The following is a 19345-nucleotide window of genomic DNA, read 5'->3' on the forward strand; positions in this document are numbered from 1 at the left end:
TTAGAAATTTGAATCCACCCAATAAAAGTTAAAACTATCAGCACCATCTTTTTTGTGAAGCCCACTTTGGGCAAGATGCATAATGTTGACACCCCATTTTGCAACCTGTATTTAACCTCACATGAAGGGTAAAAATGGTAATTTCACCTTGGAAATATACATCTTGATTCTGGTCACTAGATCCTTAATCTCATTTCACCAAAATGATCTTGATGTTGTAACGATCAAATTGACTGGTCATAAGCCCTAATTGAACCATTAAATTGAAAGTTATCATCAAATCAAACTTTAATGGCTGAGATGCACTACCACAAATTGAGTCCGACTATATGTGATTATGAACAATTTATTCTAATTGGTTATAATTATAATCAATTTAAGATTAATGATATGTCATAATTTGATTGGTTAGGACTACATTTTATGGTAAGATTGCACACACCTAATTAATTAAATAGTTAAATATTAATTATTTAATGAGTAATTTGTGCAATTATCTTATAATTAGGGTAAATTTGGAACTAATTAAGTCTGGAATGAGAGTGATTGGAGTCTATTAATGTTAATTGGAAACTAATTTAGGATCTATTAATGTTAATTGTGCTGAAATTATTTTCTAATAAATAACCTCTTCTCACCATTTTGTTGATATCTCTCAAAAAATTTTGAATTTGTAAATGAGGTTAATTTTCTCAAAAACTAGACATTCGGGGCTTTAATTTGAGCACAAGAACGAGATAATTCCGATCAGAATTGAGTAAGATATGATTTTTTGAATATAGCTCTATAGGTCTATACATTTAATACACCAGATTTCCCTAAAAGCTAGAATAAGGTCTAGGTTCACTATTCTTTGTCATCTCTCATTAAATGACTTTCCATTCATATTTTCTTCACCACTACTATATAACCCCCCCTCTCCTCTATTCCAAAACAAAAAAAAAAAAACTCATCTCTTCTCCTCTCTTGAGTTCTATAGAAGTAGAGTAGTCTTGTCATATCTTGGTCTTTCTAAGACTCAAGGTATTGAGTGAGACTCACTTTCCCTCTCCTAACTCTTCTCTTCCTCCACCCTTAGGACCTTTACTAAGAGTCTCCTCTTCCACCGTATGAATCTTGCATGAAAGTATAGTCCATTTCCCTAACTTATTTTTTGTGTTGCCATGACGAGAATTTAAGATTAAAGCATGATAGTAATTATTTAAATTCTCTTGAATGTTTGAATGTTCTTAAATGTTCTTATGTGTTCTTCACATGTTCTTGGTTGTTTATCATATATTCATGCATAACACTAGTTTTGATTTTAAATCCACATAAAAAAACATGAAAAAGATGTTTGTCTAATAATTCTTTCAAATTCTTGAATCTAGAATATCACAATCCACACACATACACTAGAATTTATTTTTCAAACCAAACGAAATACTTAATAATTTGAAGGGTTTATCACATGCACACATTAAATTCAACATGCAAATTGATTGATAACATATTTGATGATTTGATATGAATGTTGACCACCATAGTCTAGAAAACCAATTTTACCGGGCAAGGTGGGTGCCTAACACCTTCCACCTTGTAACATAGCCTCCGAGTTTAGATCAAGGGTTAGTAGATCAAAGGGTTATCCATGTAAATTTTCAATTTCTAGATTTTAACTAGGAAACATAACCATGTACTTTATCTTAGATTGTACATGGGACCAAAAACATGTAATTTCTTATGATCAATGTAAATTCAATTGCAAATCAACAAAATGAGGACTTTTTCAATTTTGGTTTTTATTTTATTTTTTCTAATAATTAAATAAGTAGCGACTCTATTGTAAAACCCTTAATTTAAAGGGAAAAATATAATAAGTTGAATCTCTATTTTGAGAGGTAATAACACGACTCTACCTATTTACGTAGGTTTGGCCCAGCATCCAAAAAAAAAGGGCCGAGGGCGTGGTCTCTCACACACAGTCGGCCCTAATAATTCATCTAAAATTGGTTGGTTATAAATTAATTATGTCAATGAACTTCTATTAACTCAATAAGGTTGAGAGAGAGTTTTATGAATAAGAGAAGGGAGATTAATGCAATATACACTAAAAATTTTATTTAAAAATGATTCTTCTTACTTCTAAGATGCAAATAATTATTCTAGCTAACAACTTTTTTTAAATTGATAAATAGCTAACCCACTTAATGTTCTTGTAACGTAATTGTTTTTTAGTAGGATTTTAACAATTTTAATTCTGAATTTTTTTTTTTTGGAAGTAACTATAGCAAATATTTTGAGTAAAAGGGAAAAATAAACTAGTCTTTTTATATGATCAAGAATTTTTATATTACATGTTTGAATATTATTATGGTAATTTTCATTGTTATCCCTTAGTTATATTATAGGGTAAACTACATATTTAGTTCCTAACATTTACATTATATGTCAATTTGGTTCCTGACCTTTTAATTGCGTCAATTTAATCCCTAACCTTTTGGTGTTATGTCAACTTAGTCTTTGCTATTAAGTGTTAGACGAAAATTACTGATGTGTCTAACTGATCAAATAAACTGTTATTTTCTTGGCAGAAACCTGAATGCCAAGTCATTTTATAATTTTTATTTCTTTTAAAAAACCGTGGGGTAGATTTAGTAAGTCATGTGAATGAGTACCTATTTGGGATCAAAATCCCTCAAACTCTATTCTCCAGATCAGAACTCAGAGTCTCAAACTGCAAAAACTCCATTAAAGTTCTCTTCACACAACTCATTAGCAGCGACTTCAAGCTCTCTCAGAGTGTACCATCTTCCCTATCCCATGTGCGAAACTTCGGGTCCCACTCCCACCATACATCGTTGTTTCAGTCTCCCCACTCAACACCACCACGACGTGGTGCTCTAGTTTCCCAATCTCAATTTGGATCTCGACTAGTGGAGTTGGGTGGGTCACGACTTCCTGGATCTTTTTTCGAAATTGGTGTAGTTGTTATGGTGGTGGGGTCAATGGTGGAAGTAACGGGTCTAATGTGTTTGTGGTGGCGACGGAGACAGGTGATGCATAGAGAGCATGAAGGGAGCTAAGTGAATCAACTGAGATTCCTATGACTACCCATAATTTTAGGCCGTAGATTGAGGTCGATTTTGAGAGTTGTGCGTCCACAAATGCCGTGTTGTACTCTTCACATTTTCTTTATTATGTGTGTATGAATGAATCTGAAGAGAAGAGAAGCAGAGAATGGTATGGTATGGAAGTGATATTAGTGAAACCATGAAATTAAAGCCTTGTGAGCAAATCCAATGACCCATTTAAGCCGATACAGAGAGATCTTTCATCCCAAATAGTCACTTCACGTAATCACGTTACTGAATCTATTGGGATGCCTTCTAATAAATTATCTGGATAATAATGGCGAAAAGTTACTCACTTTCACTTATCTGTTTTGTTTTGTTTTATTTTTTTTTTAAAGATTATGCTGACATGTTAATCCAAGTAGCAGTTGATGTGATAATAATTTTATTTATTTATTTAGGCCATTAAACATGTCAGACCTTTCCATCTAAGAAATAACGACAACCAGTGGTGAAGTTAGGATTTGACTTCAAGGGGGGGGGGGGGGCAAAAATTATATACACTATGAACATTCATTAGGACATTAGGACCTGTATATGTATATTGGTCGATATAAAAAAAATAACACACATATTTTAGTGATATTTTAATGTAATAACACCTACATAATTTAAAATAAAATAAAATAATAGAATAATACTATTACTTCTTAAAAAATAGAGTATACTATAGAACTGCATATCATAGCCTACCTGCTAACCGATATTAATACCCTAAGAGACTTAAGACATGCTGCACTAAAGGGAAAAAAAAAAAAAAAAAAAAAGTGTGAGAAGACGTGTAACACAAGGAGAATATAGCTCAGTTTTCAAAGAATTTAATACCCAGTAGTCATAAGAGTGTTGGTCTCATTCCTGGAGTTTAGATCAAGTTCTCTTCATGTACTCTATACATTTAGGACTGAAGAAAAAAAAAAAAAATGAAACCATCACAATGCCAAAAATTAGGATATCTCTTAAGTACCTAATTTTTTTTTTGGTGGGCCAGGGGGGGCAAGTGCCCCCCCTCGACCCCCCCTGGCTCCGCCCCTGACGACAACGACTAAATTGGTACGACGTTGAAAGGTTAAAGATCAAATTAATACAATTAAAAGGTTAGGAACTAAATTGAAATATAATGTAAAGAGTAGGGACCAAATACGTAGTTTACCCTATATTATATCATTATTTTCTAACCCTTTTGCTGAAATTTTTGTTCATTTTGAGATTTTTGTCTTATTCAACTGTTAGATTTTTTATATTACTAGTAGCAAATTTATCAAAAGATTCTATTTAATTCTCTCTCTCTCTCTCTAAAAAAATTTGATGGTTACAACAATGGAGATATTTGAACCTTAGTTCTACTCATAAAGGAGAGCATGAGATGCCATTAGTAGGTTTCTAGTTTTACATGCACAAACATGGGTATGTGTTTTAAGAATCTCTCTCCCTTGTTTTGATTTAAGTAGCTCAAAAGAAAAGGGTTGTAACGTTAGTATTAACAAATCCATGACAATGTATCTTGTTTTTTACTTTTAAGTGTCAAATATTAAGACAAGATCAACTCTAAGATTTATCTCAAGAAAAGGACAATAACTAGAATTTCAATCAACCCTCAATTGTCTCTCGATTGATTTACACTAATCTCTTAACATGCCCTCGACTAAGGCCCACTCAATTGAGACACAAGAAACCTGATTATTAATGAGGTCCACTAGGTTGGCTAATGAGGTGGGATTCATGCCCTACTTGGGTTACTATATAAGGGCTCATTAAAGTCAACCTAAGTAAGGTTTTAATTTAGAGGTTTGAGAAAACAATGCTTGCATTTAAGAAGATCAAAACCCTAGAACCTCTTTCACCACATAATATAGTTCATCAAAAGTGATTATGAAGAATGATGTTCAAGTTTGATGATCAAAAGTTGAAGCCACAAAGCTTTCTTTGTTCTATAGTGGAGAAGAATTATCAAGGAGTTTCTTGAATTCACGGACGTGTGAAAAAGTTCATACAAGAATAGTCATAACGGTTTGGAGCAGATTGTGGGATCACGCTAATAAGTTCTACTAGGTACCAATTAGGAATATACATATATTTTAACTTCTAAATTATAAATTTTATTTTCTAATTTTATCTAAAATTTAATTTAGTCTTGTAATTTCAACTTCTTTTAATTCAATTCTCCCTTTAATGTCCCTAAATGGGCTGTTGTTAAGGGTTCAAAGTGATTTAGTTTAGTTTTTTTTGTGGTTTTTTAAATTTAAAATAAAAAACCAAAAAACTAATAAAAATTAATTTTTTAAATAAAATTAAAAAGCTTTTTTTTTTGTCATATCTTGATCTCTCTCATCCAAAAATTTCAATACAGAGATTTCAACAAAATTCAAACTTTCTACTTCAAATTTCTTATATGGATATTACTTTCGTTGTAGTAGACTGCCTCAAATTGCCGATAACGCGCATTTGAGTGCACAGACTAATTCGTAATAGACAAAGTTTAGCTACATACTTGTTTGTAGTTGATGACTATAACTCCCACTAAAAAAATCAACATGACTACATATTTTAAAAATCTAATCGTTGGATTACATATTCTTTATATTTTTAATACGCATATCAAATTTCGTATCAATTAGATGTTATTTACTATTCAATCTATAAACTTCATTTTATAATGTATAATTGAAGGCTACAAAAACTTGAAATTCAAATATTTAATTGATGATATAAGTATTGATTTTTTTTTTGAAAATTTTGCAACATAAAGGATTTAAGAAAAGAATGTAATTTAATGATTGATTTGTTAAAATCACATTCGATAAAAAGATACTGAGTAGAGTTGTAGTCAAATTTTGTCCATTCACGGTAGATCTGAGCTCCTCTTCTTGCTCGAGCACAATCACCATGTTCAAAGCTGAGCTTCCTAGCCACTAAAAGCAAGTGAAATGTACTCTGCCGTCCTTGAATCCGTTACAAACCAGATTAAGCATATGGAACAGATTCTCCAACCAAAAGTGGAGTACGAAAGAAATAACCAATTCATTCCTTGACATCATTAATTCATAAACAAACACAACGAATTCCATCAAGCATTAATTTTTAATAAGCCCAAAACACATAACCCTTGAGTTTATTATTATTATTTGCTTACCAGGAATGTCCTTTAACGGTGTGAGACTTGAATGGATTTTGGTTTGAATTGATTGGGTTGAATGAATTGGTTTGGAAGCGATTGCAATGGTTTTAGCTTTTAATTGATTTGATTTTTGTTAGAGAACTGAATTGAATGAAATTGAAGTTATAGGACTAAATTGAATTTTTAGGCAAAGTTAGAGGTCGCAATTTGTAATGTTGCTTATTTTAATTGTAAATGTTGATTATAATAGTGAAATTTTACTCGGTTTTGGGGTTAACTCTGAGCGTTCTGCTAGTCACTGAAAATTTTGGTCACTTTTGGGCTTTCTGTTTGTCTTCAATTTCCCAACAATAAGTTGTTGCAAACTGACAGAGACCAAGTGACACTAATCTAAAGATGGATGTGCAGGTCGCCAATCTCGCTCCACTTCAAGTATGTTGCAAAGTCCTTCAATCTGACACTACTATCTAAATTACTCCTCAAGATTTCTGCAAAGCCTGAAGTACTTGTCTCTTGAACCAACAAATAGCACAGTACTGCTTGCACAGTTTAGGAACAATGTATCTACCTCCAGCAGTGTTCAAAATGGACTGATCTGGCATTTTGTCAAAAATTCAGTGAAGATAATCTGCCTGACCACAAAAAGAAGCTTTAGTTCAGTGTCCAATTTCAATTAGAATAAAGAAAACACAAGGCCGCAACTCAGATATGCAGTTGAGATTAGTGCTCAGGCAACAATTTCAATCTAGCATAAGACACTTAAACGATTCTGAGACAAAGCCAGAAGCCAGTCTTAAGTAATATGTCCCATCTTGACAAAGTAAAAAATGCATAACACAGTTGTATAGCTTGATATTTTATTTATTTTCTATGGATGTATAGCTTGATATTTTCAAATTCCATACATGCGCTCTCTTTTCAACTGTACTTGAATAGTGAAGTTAGAAGTAGAAAGCAAGAGTTAGACAGTGAAACAACATACATCCAAGTAAACTATGATACATAATTAAAGAAAGTTTCTTGTAATGAGTTCTGTATCATCTTAGCTGGACTGCTGCAGGAAGTAGAACCCCTCCATCCTTTATGGTTATAGTTTGAAACTACAAATGCGTCCTTTGCAGTGCCTGTGACTAGACCTTTAATCTCAAATTCAATGGAAGAATTACACAGCGCAGGATTGGCCACTCAAGTGGCATTTAAAACAGCAAAGGTGTAGACTGGGATGTATATTTGAAGTGATTCCAAGACTCGAGCTTTATAATTCCTTCTCTAATTTTATTGGAAATAGCATCTTCAACCGCAGATGCTATTTCCCCTTCAAAGCATCCACTTCCCGGAGTAAAAGTAAAAGAATCAAGTGCATAAGTAGTTAATACTTTTCAAATACTAGATGCATTAGACCATGGAATGCAGACTCAGACAAATAGAATAATTGAGATTAATATGCCATCAAAAAATAAAATATGATGTGTATTATCATATAACTGATCTGTTTTGAAGTTAGTATGATTCAATTGAGAAAGGATCTTGACATGTCCTTAAAACTTAAAGTAAGCTCCCTTTTGGGGGGGGGGGGGGGGGGTGTTGGCAGCTTGAAAATGTAAGCCCTTTCTTAAATACAACTATATATGCCAGTAACACTATGAAACTAATTTAGGGAAGAGATTTTTAACCAATGGAGGTTGACAATTTATAAATTTTACAGTTACATATGTAACAGGGTAGGAAATCACATGACATCCACATTTTAGCACAGAGAGATTGATATTTCCTTCTTAGTTCTTCGGAGCTGCAATTATCCCCACTTCCATAACTTCACCCTTCACAGAAATAGCTCTGCTTAATGAGAAAGTAAAGTTCAAGTTAAAAGTTCCTGAACACTTTTTGCTAAGAACAATGTATTTTTGCAAGTTTCATTTCATGTCAACCACTAAACAGATTTGTTTTAATAATTCACATTTACATATCATGTTATTTCCTTTTATCTTTGAAATCATCTCCTCATTCACATTTAAGAATTTTATTTGACCTTTACATATCTTGTTATCTGATTGTTACAGATGCTTGTTTCAGATTAACTTCTGTTATATGACTTTACTTTAATTTGTTCTAAATCAAGCTATTTATTTTGTGACAGTAAGACTTCCATGAACAGACAAGATGGCATATTAAGATTAATTGCAGATTATTGATCATCTGACCCTTTCATCATCTATATTTTTGGTAACTTGCACAACCACCACCATATTTCCAAATTTGGAGACAAAACACTCAAATTACAGCATATACTCCGAGAGCAACAGGTAGAAATATAAGGGGTATGTTGAAGACATTGGTTGGTTGAACTTTTTGCAGATTTTTTCTTTAATTTTTTAGATACATTTGCATGGAATTTGTATAAGATATTGTGTCTGCCTGTTATTGCTAACAACAAGAACCATGGGTATCTGTCTCACATTGTAGAGCAACATATGTTACTAATGGAGACTGTTAAATCTTTTATCTTCTGGGGCGAGCCTATTTTAACTTGCCAAAGACAAGCATTCATGTGCACACTATTCACATCTTGTTTCAAGTAATTCTCTAAGCATTTATTACATGATAATTTCACATAAGTAATACATTTGTTTCAAAATGAAAATACAACATGCCCATGCATCATGTGTCATCACTTATTTGTACAAATGAGAAACAAAAATTTCAACTATAGGCGAAATTGATTACATGGAGGGAGTAGTTGGACATGGGGGAACTGGTACTTCAGTAATACCTTCTAACATCAAGACGACATTCTTCATAGAGGGGCGAAGAGCTGGTTCTTCTTGAATGCACCACAGTCCCACCTTCACCATTTTCTCCAAATTCATCATATCTACCTCTTCACCAATCACAAGCTCATATAAATCTCTAGCAGCAAAGCAATTATAGGCCCAAGAAGAAAGGACAATCTCATTTGCAGCAGATGCGTTAACATCTATGTTCTTTCTGCAACATACAATTTCCAACAGCACAATCCCATAACTCTAAACATCTGCCTTCACTGATATAGGGATGTTCTTATGCCATTCTGGTGCCACATACCCTCTTGTTCCTCTGGCCCCTGTGAAGGTCCTTGTTTGATCTGGCATTAAGAACTTGGCCAGCCCAAAGTCAGAGATTTTAGCGTTCCAACAATCATCCATCAAAATGTTTTGAGGCTTTATATCACAATGAATGATAGGGGCCTCACACTCTTCATGTAGATAAAGAATTCCTCTTGAAACATCCAATGCAATTCTCAACCTCTCATTCCAATCTGGACGCCACATAGCCCCAAACAGAAGGTCAGCAAGGGAGCCATTGCTCATATATTCATAAACTAGAAGCCTTTTAGACTCCTCAGTGCAGAAACCCAGCAACCGAACCAAGTTCCTGTGATGGGTTCTTCCAATTGCTCGCATCTCCGCGCGAAACTCTCTTTCACCTTCTTCAACTAATTTCTCTAGTCTCTTCACTGCAACAAGTTTTTTACCTTTGTTTAGAGCACCTTTGTAAACTGCTCCAAAAGAACCTTTACCCAACTCTTCCTTAAAACCATTTGTTGCTCTTTTGAGCTCAGCATACGTGAACAATCTTAAGGTTAGCTCCTCAGGCAGGCCCAAATTTCCATTCCTTAACATCCTTTTGTAATTTAAAACTCGAATTTTGAGAATGAAACGGCCAAAGGTTGCAAGAGCTAAACATGACAATATAGTAAAACCCGAAGTTAGAAGAACAATTTGTAACTTCGCTATTTTGCTTGTGATTATGACTGTGCTAGAAACAACGGGTGGCAGTGGCTTAATTGGGTTAAGACCCACCTTCACGTACGCCGTGTACCCGTTTTTTATATCTCTACCAACGTTTCTCAGTGGAAACTTCTCTTTATGGCAGAAATTACCATCGAAGAGTGCTGCGTCACAATTGCAGTCTTCCAAACATGAGCTGCTGCATTCTTCCGTTGACATTTGTGCAAGAAAATACCGGGTGTCTACTGTCCACATCATGTTATCCTCAGTACTCATGTAATAAGAAACTGCATTTTCTTTCCCACCTCTACACCCCGCTTCTGAAAAGTGTCTCTCACAGCCAAGAGTCCTTCGATTGGGGTCTACAAAAACATGCCCAGGAAGGCAAATACAGTCACCTTGCTCGTCATATAGTGTACAAAAGCTGTTGAAGCCACAGAAACCATGTACGTCACATGGACTTCTTAATGCTGCCCACAAACGTGATAATCTGTAGTTTCTATTCTCATCGTAGGTGTGAGAATACAATCGAAAAATTCCATCAGCATCAAGAGTTGCACGATATATGGTATTGTTGTTGTTGTTGTCGAGGTTGATGCTGCTAGTGCTGGACGAATATGAACCAGCATAAATGGATTTGACGGTTTCTGAATCGGACTCGTTGACGATGATTAAACTGCCGGAAGAATTAAGATAAAGGTGAAAATTGACACCATTTGCATAATTAGTGTAAGTACTCCAATACGCATCTAACGGGGCATCTCCACTGTTTGCTGGGTATGAAACAAGGTTTCCATCAGACTGCATCACGAGATGAAACCGTCCGGTTGAGTGGTCACTCTCACTCAAACTAGAGAGCAGTTGACCTCCAGTGAACAGAGCCTGATCTCCTAAAATGGTATCAGTAGGATGATCAAAACTCTGCCAGATGAACTTGGAATCCTTGTTGTAGAGCACAAAATTGCCAGAATCAAGCATGGCGGCATGAGAAACCGACTTTGTTGTATTACTATCAATAAGATGTTTCTGTCCTTGCTCTGTTATTAACAGAAGCTTACCATCCTTGGTAAATTCCAGCTTTGCCTTTGAGGTGACTGGTGGATCGTCACGATTTGCTGTCCACACAACTGTTTTGTTGTTCATACCAACCAACCAAATTCCAACGGAAAAGCTACTGCCTTGCTGATAGAATCCAAATGCAAATAGGTTTGCAGGCGAAAGCCATGAAGTAGGGTGAGTTGTGGGGAAAATTGAAGAGCCCATGGTTATTGGGTTAGATTGCTTTGCTTGAGCTCTTCCAACTGCAAAGGTTATGGATAGGGCTAAGAGAACGAAGGATATGGAAGCCATGGGAGGCGATGAAAGAAAAATAATACTAGTATTCGGTTCTCTAACTGTTAGGTAAGTAAGAGAGACAAAAGGAAGCTAGCTTCTTAATGCTTCCCAATCGAGAAATAGATTTCCAAACATAATTTTCTTCATTAATTGTCTATGGACACTGTTAAAATAGAAAGTAGAAAACAGATTGGAAAAATTGGTTATCCTCAATTAGGTTGGAAAAATTGGTGGAAGTCAACTTTTTATTTCAAAAAATTTGGAGCCACATGGTGCGCTACGTTAGGTAAACTTTTCAAAACGCCATCAAATATATTTAGTTGACTTGTTCCGCAAACTTTATTAACATTCATTTGGATTTTTGTGTTCCCAGTTCTAACAGGCTATGGAAAAAATGGAAAAAGGGGGTGAGAAGTGAAATCGGTTCCCACTAAGACCGATCGGCAATAGGGTAGACTATTTCTTTGTCAGCTTAGCAACAGTTTTTCTTATTTTTCTTATTCGAGAAGTTATTGGAGATTATTTTGCCAAAGCCTCCTAGATTGAAGTTTTTCTCTAAAATAAAACATCCACCCATGACAGGTAATTTATTTTATCAATATTTTATTTTATTTTGTTTTATATAGGAAAAATTCTGCTACACATACACTACTACACACAAAAAATGAACTGAAATCATGACTAAAAGTCACATATTTCTAAATTGAAAATCATGACTCATTTTTTATATGTATGTAAGAGTGTGTATTAGTGAGTGTGTAATAAACACTAATATTTTATAAATAGGATTTATATTATCACTTGACAATTTCTTTTTGCTAAAGAAATCAGGGCTGTAAATGAGTTGAGTTTTTCCGAGTAATACATGTTTGAGCTCAGCTTGATTCATTAGTCAAGTCAATCTCGAGCTTGATATTAAGCTCAAAATTTGAGCTCAAAATCAAGTGCAATATCCACTATCCAACACAATACATTATCAAATGCTTAAATTTTCAAAAATCAAGTAAACAAAACAACATACTATTCAAATCACAAAGCTAAGCTACTATAAAACAAAGTTATATAGAAATTTCAAGAAAGTTAAACAAAAAGTGAAGTTAAAGATAGATTTTCTCAAACAAATCATCCAACCTACAAATCATCACAAACCACCATGAGGCGTCGATCCAAAGGAAATCTCCACAAACCATCACAACAAATCACTCAACTTTGATCTGTGATCTCTAAGACGTTTCTCGTGGCCACTGCGTGCTCCACCATCTCACACTAACCAAGTTGAAGCTCCACCATCTCCACGCTCCAAATTGAAGCACCTTGCACCAGCACCATACGGCCACACCTCTAATTTGATCGGTTCTTAAGAGAGAGAGAGAGAGGCAGCTAAATGGAGACAGAGAGTGAGATAGAGACAGGGAGAACAAATAGAGATAGAGAGGGAGGGGCTCTGTTTTGAATGTGAGAGGACCATATGTGGTTCACTTGGATTAAAAAAATTTGTAATGAAAGTGGTGCTTAGTTAGTTTAGAGCAAAGGGAAAATTTAATGTAATGGGTAGTGGTTTTGTGTGGGATATGTATATGTGTAATGGATTTATTTATCATTAGTAAGTTACCCGTGCGATATACGGATAATGTTGTAATATTTTATGTAAGATGATTTTAAAGAATGTTGTAAATATATTATAGCATAATTGTTATAGAACTTTATTAGTAATGAGTTCATCATAAAAAGCAACAATTATAAATTGCACACATATCCATTATAATTATTCAATTGAAGTAATGAGAAAGAAAAAAAAAAAAACAACTTTTGAGGAGTATTGTAGAATAAAAGTTGATATAGAATTTGTCTTCCTCTTTCTCCTTAATTCTAAAACAAAATACACATTCCAAACACTCACAATCAATCACATTATTTACAAAAACTATAAATTTACAACGTTCAACCTTAATATCAAAATCATAATTGCCGTTATCACTCAATATAAAATGCAAGCACCCCTTCCTTGGTTATAGCCAACTCATACGGGTTAGGATTAGATGAGACAACAATAATAGAGCTAGGTAGGTGCTGTTGAAAGATTGAAGGTAAATAACATTATTTTTGGTCTGTGTGTATTTGACATTGGATGGCCTTAAGGGCTACGGGTAGGTATATATAAAAGGGTAGAAGTGCAAGATGTAAAAATTGTGAATTAAAATGCAAAGAGTTTTGTGTGTATGCATAAGGGATGAAAAGTCTTAAAATATTGAACCAAAGGATACAAAAAATATTTATATTTCAATTAAAAAATTCTCGAAACATTGAACCAAATGAAACAAAAACTCAATATTTAATTTGTTCTTATCTCTAATGTGGTACTTGACAAATTTTAATTTTCTTTGCCATAGAATGCCCCACTTGGCAGAATCTCATATTTTCTCACATGAAGTCTCTCCTTTTATATATATATATATATATATATATATATATATATATATATATATATATATATATATATATATATATATATATATATATATATATATATATATTGATTATTAAACACATATCAAGATTGTTATTAAGTCTATAAACGATCTTAAGCTTGGCTTAATTTATATTGAGTCTTATTGCTCATGAGCTTGGTCATGAACATTTTTTTTTTTGCTTAGGCTTGGCTCTTTTATCAAACAAGTTTTAAAACTATGGCTTAACTTTGACTTGTTTATAAATAAATGAACATAAATGAACTTTTTATCAAACCAAACCTGAATGGCTTGATTCGTTTATAGCTCTAAAAGAGATATACAAAAGTGCATAAGATACAAAAAGATAACGAAACTAATTAGGAGGCCTAATCCTTACTATTAGCCAAGACAATGTTGATAGATACGCCTCATCTAAATTTTTTTTTTTTTTTGAGAAACACACACACACACACATCTATATATTACTAAAAGTTGAAGTGTAGCATTTAATGCTGCCGCTCTCACGTTGCGCCACATTAGCTTCCATGTCATTTTAAAAAATATATAATTTGTCCTACAATTTTAAAATGGTTTTTACAATTTTCAGCCATATAACTGTAGCCCACTACTTATTTATTTACTTCAATTATCACCCTATAATTAATCCAGCCCATTACTTATTTATTTACTTCCAATATCAACCTATAATAAATCTGTATAATTAATCTAGTCCACCTCTTATTTATTTAGTTTCACTATCAAGCCCAACCCAAAGCCTTTTCAATTCAGGTTTAGGGTTTTGTGTGAGCCTTTTCAGCTTAAAGGAATGGGGAAAAAAAAAAAACGTTGAAGCCTTCAAGCTTTAGGGTTTTTTTTTTCTTTCCAATTTTCCTATAATTGTTTTTAACATTTATTTTTTTAATATTTACACTTCTCCAACCTTTCTCTCTCCCTTACCATTTCATCTCCCCACTACTTCTTCAATCTTTCTTCCTCCCTTACCTTTTCATCTCTCCACTACTCTCTACATTAATATCATTCTTCCTTTTACCCTTCATCTTCCTTTATTTTTGTCTCTTCTTATTTACACCATCTTACTATAAATTTGTCACTATTTCTTCTATTTTATACATAGTTTTCTCTCACAAAAGAAAGGTTCTCTCTCTCTCTCTCTCTCTCTCTCTCTAAATTTTTTGGTGGATTTGTTATATTTTTCTTGCATCTCTACTTAAGGTTGATAATTTTTTATATTCTTTAAAACTCTATTTTGGGTTAATGCGATTGAGATTTGTTTTTTAAATTGTTGTTGTGGTTGTTGTTTTTATTTTTTATTTTATTTTATTCTTTTTGATATTAAATGTTATCCTATTGCGTTCTAAAGAATTAAATATAGCATATAAAAATATAATATTATTCTATTACATAGCATGATTTGGATAATTTGGTATTTATTCTGTTACATATCATGATTTTTTATAGTGCTCAATTTAGATGTTAAACTATGAGACTTTACTAATTTTGGTTTATTTTCTAATCCTTGTGGTGGACAAAGTACTCTTAATAGTTGTATTACTTTATAATGCCATTCATTTAAAGAAAAGTAAAGGTTAGCCAAACGAAAATAATCGGATAGGTGACAAATTTTAACTTTTGCAATTTTATATTAATTATTATTATTTTATAACAATGCATGTATAGAAATTTAATTCTTAAATTTTGCTAACAATTGTTTATTTGATAATATGTTTTTGGTGGTCGAAATTATAATTTCTACAAAGAAAATAACCTTAATAGATTATCAAAAACAAAATTTTATCCTAATATTGGTTCAATTAATCATTGCTAAGTTTTATTAATTTTTTTAGTTTACGTTTTTTTGGTGTTTTGGATTGTTCCTATATTACATTTATGATTGTTCCTATAATAAATAAAAATATAATTACGAAATACATTACTCATTATTAGATTAGTTTAAATTGTAAAAAACAATTTAATAAAACCACTATAAAAATAATTATTATGCGCAACGCGTGGGTTCACAGCTAGTATATATATATAGGGGAAGAGGGATGAGATAGGGAAATACACTCACACGCCAACACTAAAATTGCATGCGATTTAAGGTTGATAAGTTAGCTTCACTATTTTGTTCATCCCAAAAAAAAAAAAAAAAAAACCACTAGTTTGTTCAAAACAATATAGTTATATACACATTTAAAAATGAGAGTATTACTAAGGACTCATAAATTTTCATTCATTTTTTAACGGTTGATATAATAGTTTTGATTGAAATAATATAATATAATATACTATACCTCCGGTAACCAATCACAACATATTACACAGCGTTTATCAAATAAAAAAAAAAAAAAAAAACATATTACACAGCAATTGTGAAAATTTTATGTCTTAACTTACAGAAAAACAGAGGGACAAACACAAAGTAGAGTATGCATACATACCAAATGTATGTATACATATACATGCAATAATACCCATGATTACATCAACTAGATTACACGTATTAATGAACAACAATGGAATGAACCGGCGATGGAGGAACTGAAATTTCTATTGTTCCCTCCAACATCAAGATTACATTCTTCATGGAAGGGCGCAAAGCTGGATCTTCTTGAACACACCACAAGCCCACCTTCACCATTCTTTCCAATGTCATAGCGTCTATATTTTCATCTTTCACAAGCTTGGCCAACTCTCCTGCAGCAAAGCAGTTATATACCCAGTTAGAAAGAATTATCTCATCTGCGGTTGAAACATTTACTTCAATGCTTCTTCTACAACAGACAATCTCCAAAAGCACAATGCCAAAGCTATATATATCGGTTTGAAAAGATATTAAGGGATTCTTTTGCCATTCAGGCGCTAAATATGCACTCGCCCCTTCCGCACCCATTGTGGCTCTTGATTGATTTGACATAAGTATTTTTGCAAAACCAAAATCGGAAATCTTTGCTATCCAATTATCATCCATGAGTATGTTTTGAGGTTTTATGTTGCAATGGATAATACAGACTTCGCTCTCTTCATGCAGATAGAGAAGTCCTCTGGCCACATCTAGTGCAATTCTTATTCTTTCTTTCCAAACTGGGGGCCTCTGAGACTTGAAGATCAGATCTGCAAGTGAGCCATTGTTCATGTACTCATAAACTAAAAGCTTCCTAGGTCCCTCAATACAAAAACCAAGAACTCGAACCAAGTTTTTATGATGAGTTCGTGCAATTGCAGTAATTTCAGCCCGAAATTCCCGTTCCCCTTCTTCCACAGCATTCTCAAGTCTCTTTACAGAAATAATTTTGTCACCCTTAGGTATAGTCCCTTTATAAACTGCTCCAAATGAACCCCTACCTAACTCTTCCTTGAAGCCATCAGTAGCAATCTCAAGCTCGTTGTAAGAAAATGACTGCAGAGTAAACTCTTCAGCTAATCCCAAGTTCACGTTTTCTGACAGTTTTCTGTACCTGTCAAATTTGTGCCTGTACACCAAGATGGTAGAGGTTGCCAAAACAAAGCACAAGCATAAAACTAAACCCAAAATTATAGAAAGTATCAAAATCAGACTTCTCTTGCTTTCAATCAAGACTTTATGGACTTGAAGGGGACGGTCTAAAATTCCTGTATTTCCATTACTTACCCTGAAGAAAGCCATAGTTGATTTGTTTTCATTTTTTATTCTACCATATCTGAGCGGAAGCTTATATTTGCTGCATTTAGCACCCTTATACAATACTGCTCCACAATTACAATCTTCCAGGCAAGACTTGCCACAACCTTCTTCTTCCATTGGTATAACTGAATAAGGCAAATCGCTCCACCACACATTATGTAAAGAATTGATATTGTATAGAATTGATGGATCTTCACTGCGTATGCAATCATCTTCATTGTAGTTCTGGTGGCAGCCCAGGAACTTGTTGCTGGTGTTGATGAAATCAAATCCAGGATAGCAGTTACAGTCAGCTTTGCTACCCATGCCTGAGCAGTAACTGTTGAGTCCACAGAAACCCCTGACGTCACATTGATCAGACAGAGCGGACCACTCCATCAACATACTCGAGCTATTATCGCTCTTAAAGTGGTGTAAATACAATCTAAAAATCCCATCTGCATCAAGTGTTGCGCGGTAGATTGTAGTTCCATGCTTGTCAGGATATGAGCTATATGCCAAAATTCGCCCTCCAAACCCCCAGTCAAGGGATAGAAAACCTAACCGAGTTAGAGTGAGCTGGACATTGTCTTCTCCACTAGTATCTGAAGCCCAATATGCATCATTCGGGTTATGCGAGCTGTTTATGGGGATGGCTACGAGGTTTCCATCAGTCTGCATTAAAAGTGTATAGCTTCCTCTCGAGTGGTCTGATAAAGACACACTTGAAACAAAGCTATTGCCCTCAGAGATATTCTGACCCCCTATTATGGTGTCAGTTGGAAAATTGAAGCTGTCCCAGATAATTATATTGGAATGATTCTTGTAGAGCACAAAATTACCAGAATCAAGCATAGCAGCTGAAGTTGCAGGTCGGTCATCCTGATTCACATCAATAATCGAAAGTTCTCTGCCTTGCTCTGTTCTAAGCAGCAGTTTACCATCAATAGTAAAGTTCAGTGTAGCATTGGAGGTGACAGGTGGGTCATCTCGATTTGCCGTCCAGATGATTGTCTTCTCGGTTTGATTAACCAGCCATATTCCGATCGCAAAGCCATCATCTTGTGGATAGAAACCAAATGCAAAAAAACCAGAAGGTGAGAGCCAAGAAGTACGGTTTGCATTGGGAGAAAGAGAAGAACCTAAAAGTATCAAATTGGACTGGTTTTGTTGAGCGTTTGCATGAATGGGAAGTAGGAAAAGCAGCAGAAAGGGCAGAACTGGTATGGAAGCCATGAGACAGAGTGAGATGAGAGGGATCAGACTTGAGAGTGTATATTAAAGAGTGGTGTTTTTTATGAACACTATTTGCATGTTAAGGACTAACTAAGGATACGAGGATTGAAGTGTGTAACAACATTTTTCTCTAAAGAGAATGTTGTGCATTACATATATATAATATAATATAATTGTCTTATGAACAATTTTCTTTGTGGGAGTTTTTTTTTTCTTCTTGTTAATGTTGTGATGTTAGAAACGATTGGTGATGTGAACGTTTAATTTTAGGTGGAAATACCATTTTAGTGTCCTAATCAATTTCATTATTAGATTTTGATACTAGTTAATTTAGTGCCTGATATTTTTAACAAGTAGTCAATTTGTTTATTGAAAATGTTTTACTTTTTATTCTTAAAGTAGTCAATTGCGCCTGTTCTACTCACTTGGACAGGGTCAATGGTCTGTATTTATTGGTGTGACACACTAAGTGCAGGCAGGTTAGAGCCTTATTAGAAGACTCAGAGTCAGGGTCAATGTCCATTCTTTTGGGAAACTGATAGTCCATGGAGAGCTCACCAATTCTATCTTTCACACTACTACCAGAATCATTTATACGCAATTATACCAGTTGTTAACTTATTATGAGGACATGTGGGGCAATAACTTATTCAATGAATTTGTTG

At 33.9% G+C, this 19345-nt stretch overlaps 1 protein-coding gene and 1 pseudogene across 1 annotated transcript; both read right to left on the reverse strand.

Moving 5' to 3' along the window:
• Window positions 1–8898: 8898 nt before the first annotated feature.
• Window positions 8899–11433, reverse strand: LOC142641381 (G-type lectin S-receptor-like serine/threonine-protein kinase LECRK3; annotated as a pseudogene).
• A 4818-nt stretch (window positions 11434–16251) lies between these two features.
• Window positions 16252–18754, reverse strand: LOC142641650 (G-type lectin S-receptor-like serine/threonine-protein kinase LECRK1). Its single transcript, XM_075816128.1, has one exon. It carries the CDS (start codon window positions 18678–18680, stop codon window positions 16305–16307), a length of 2376 nt encoding a protein of 791 aa, XP_075672243.1. The 5' UTR covers window positions 18681–18754; the 3' UTR covers window positions 16252–16304.
• Between the last annotated feature and the right edge of the window lie 591 nt (window positions 18755–19345).

The sequence above is a fragment of the Castanea sativa genome, chromosome 6 (genome assembly GCF_040712315.1).
Source record: "Castanea sativa cultivar Marrone di Chiusa Pesio chromosome 6, ASM4071231v1".
NCBI lineage: Eukaryota > Viridiplantae > Streptophyta > Magnoliopsida > Fagales > Fagaceae > Castanea > Castanea sativa.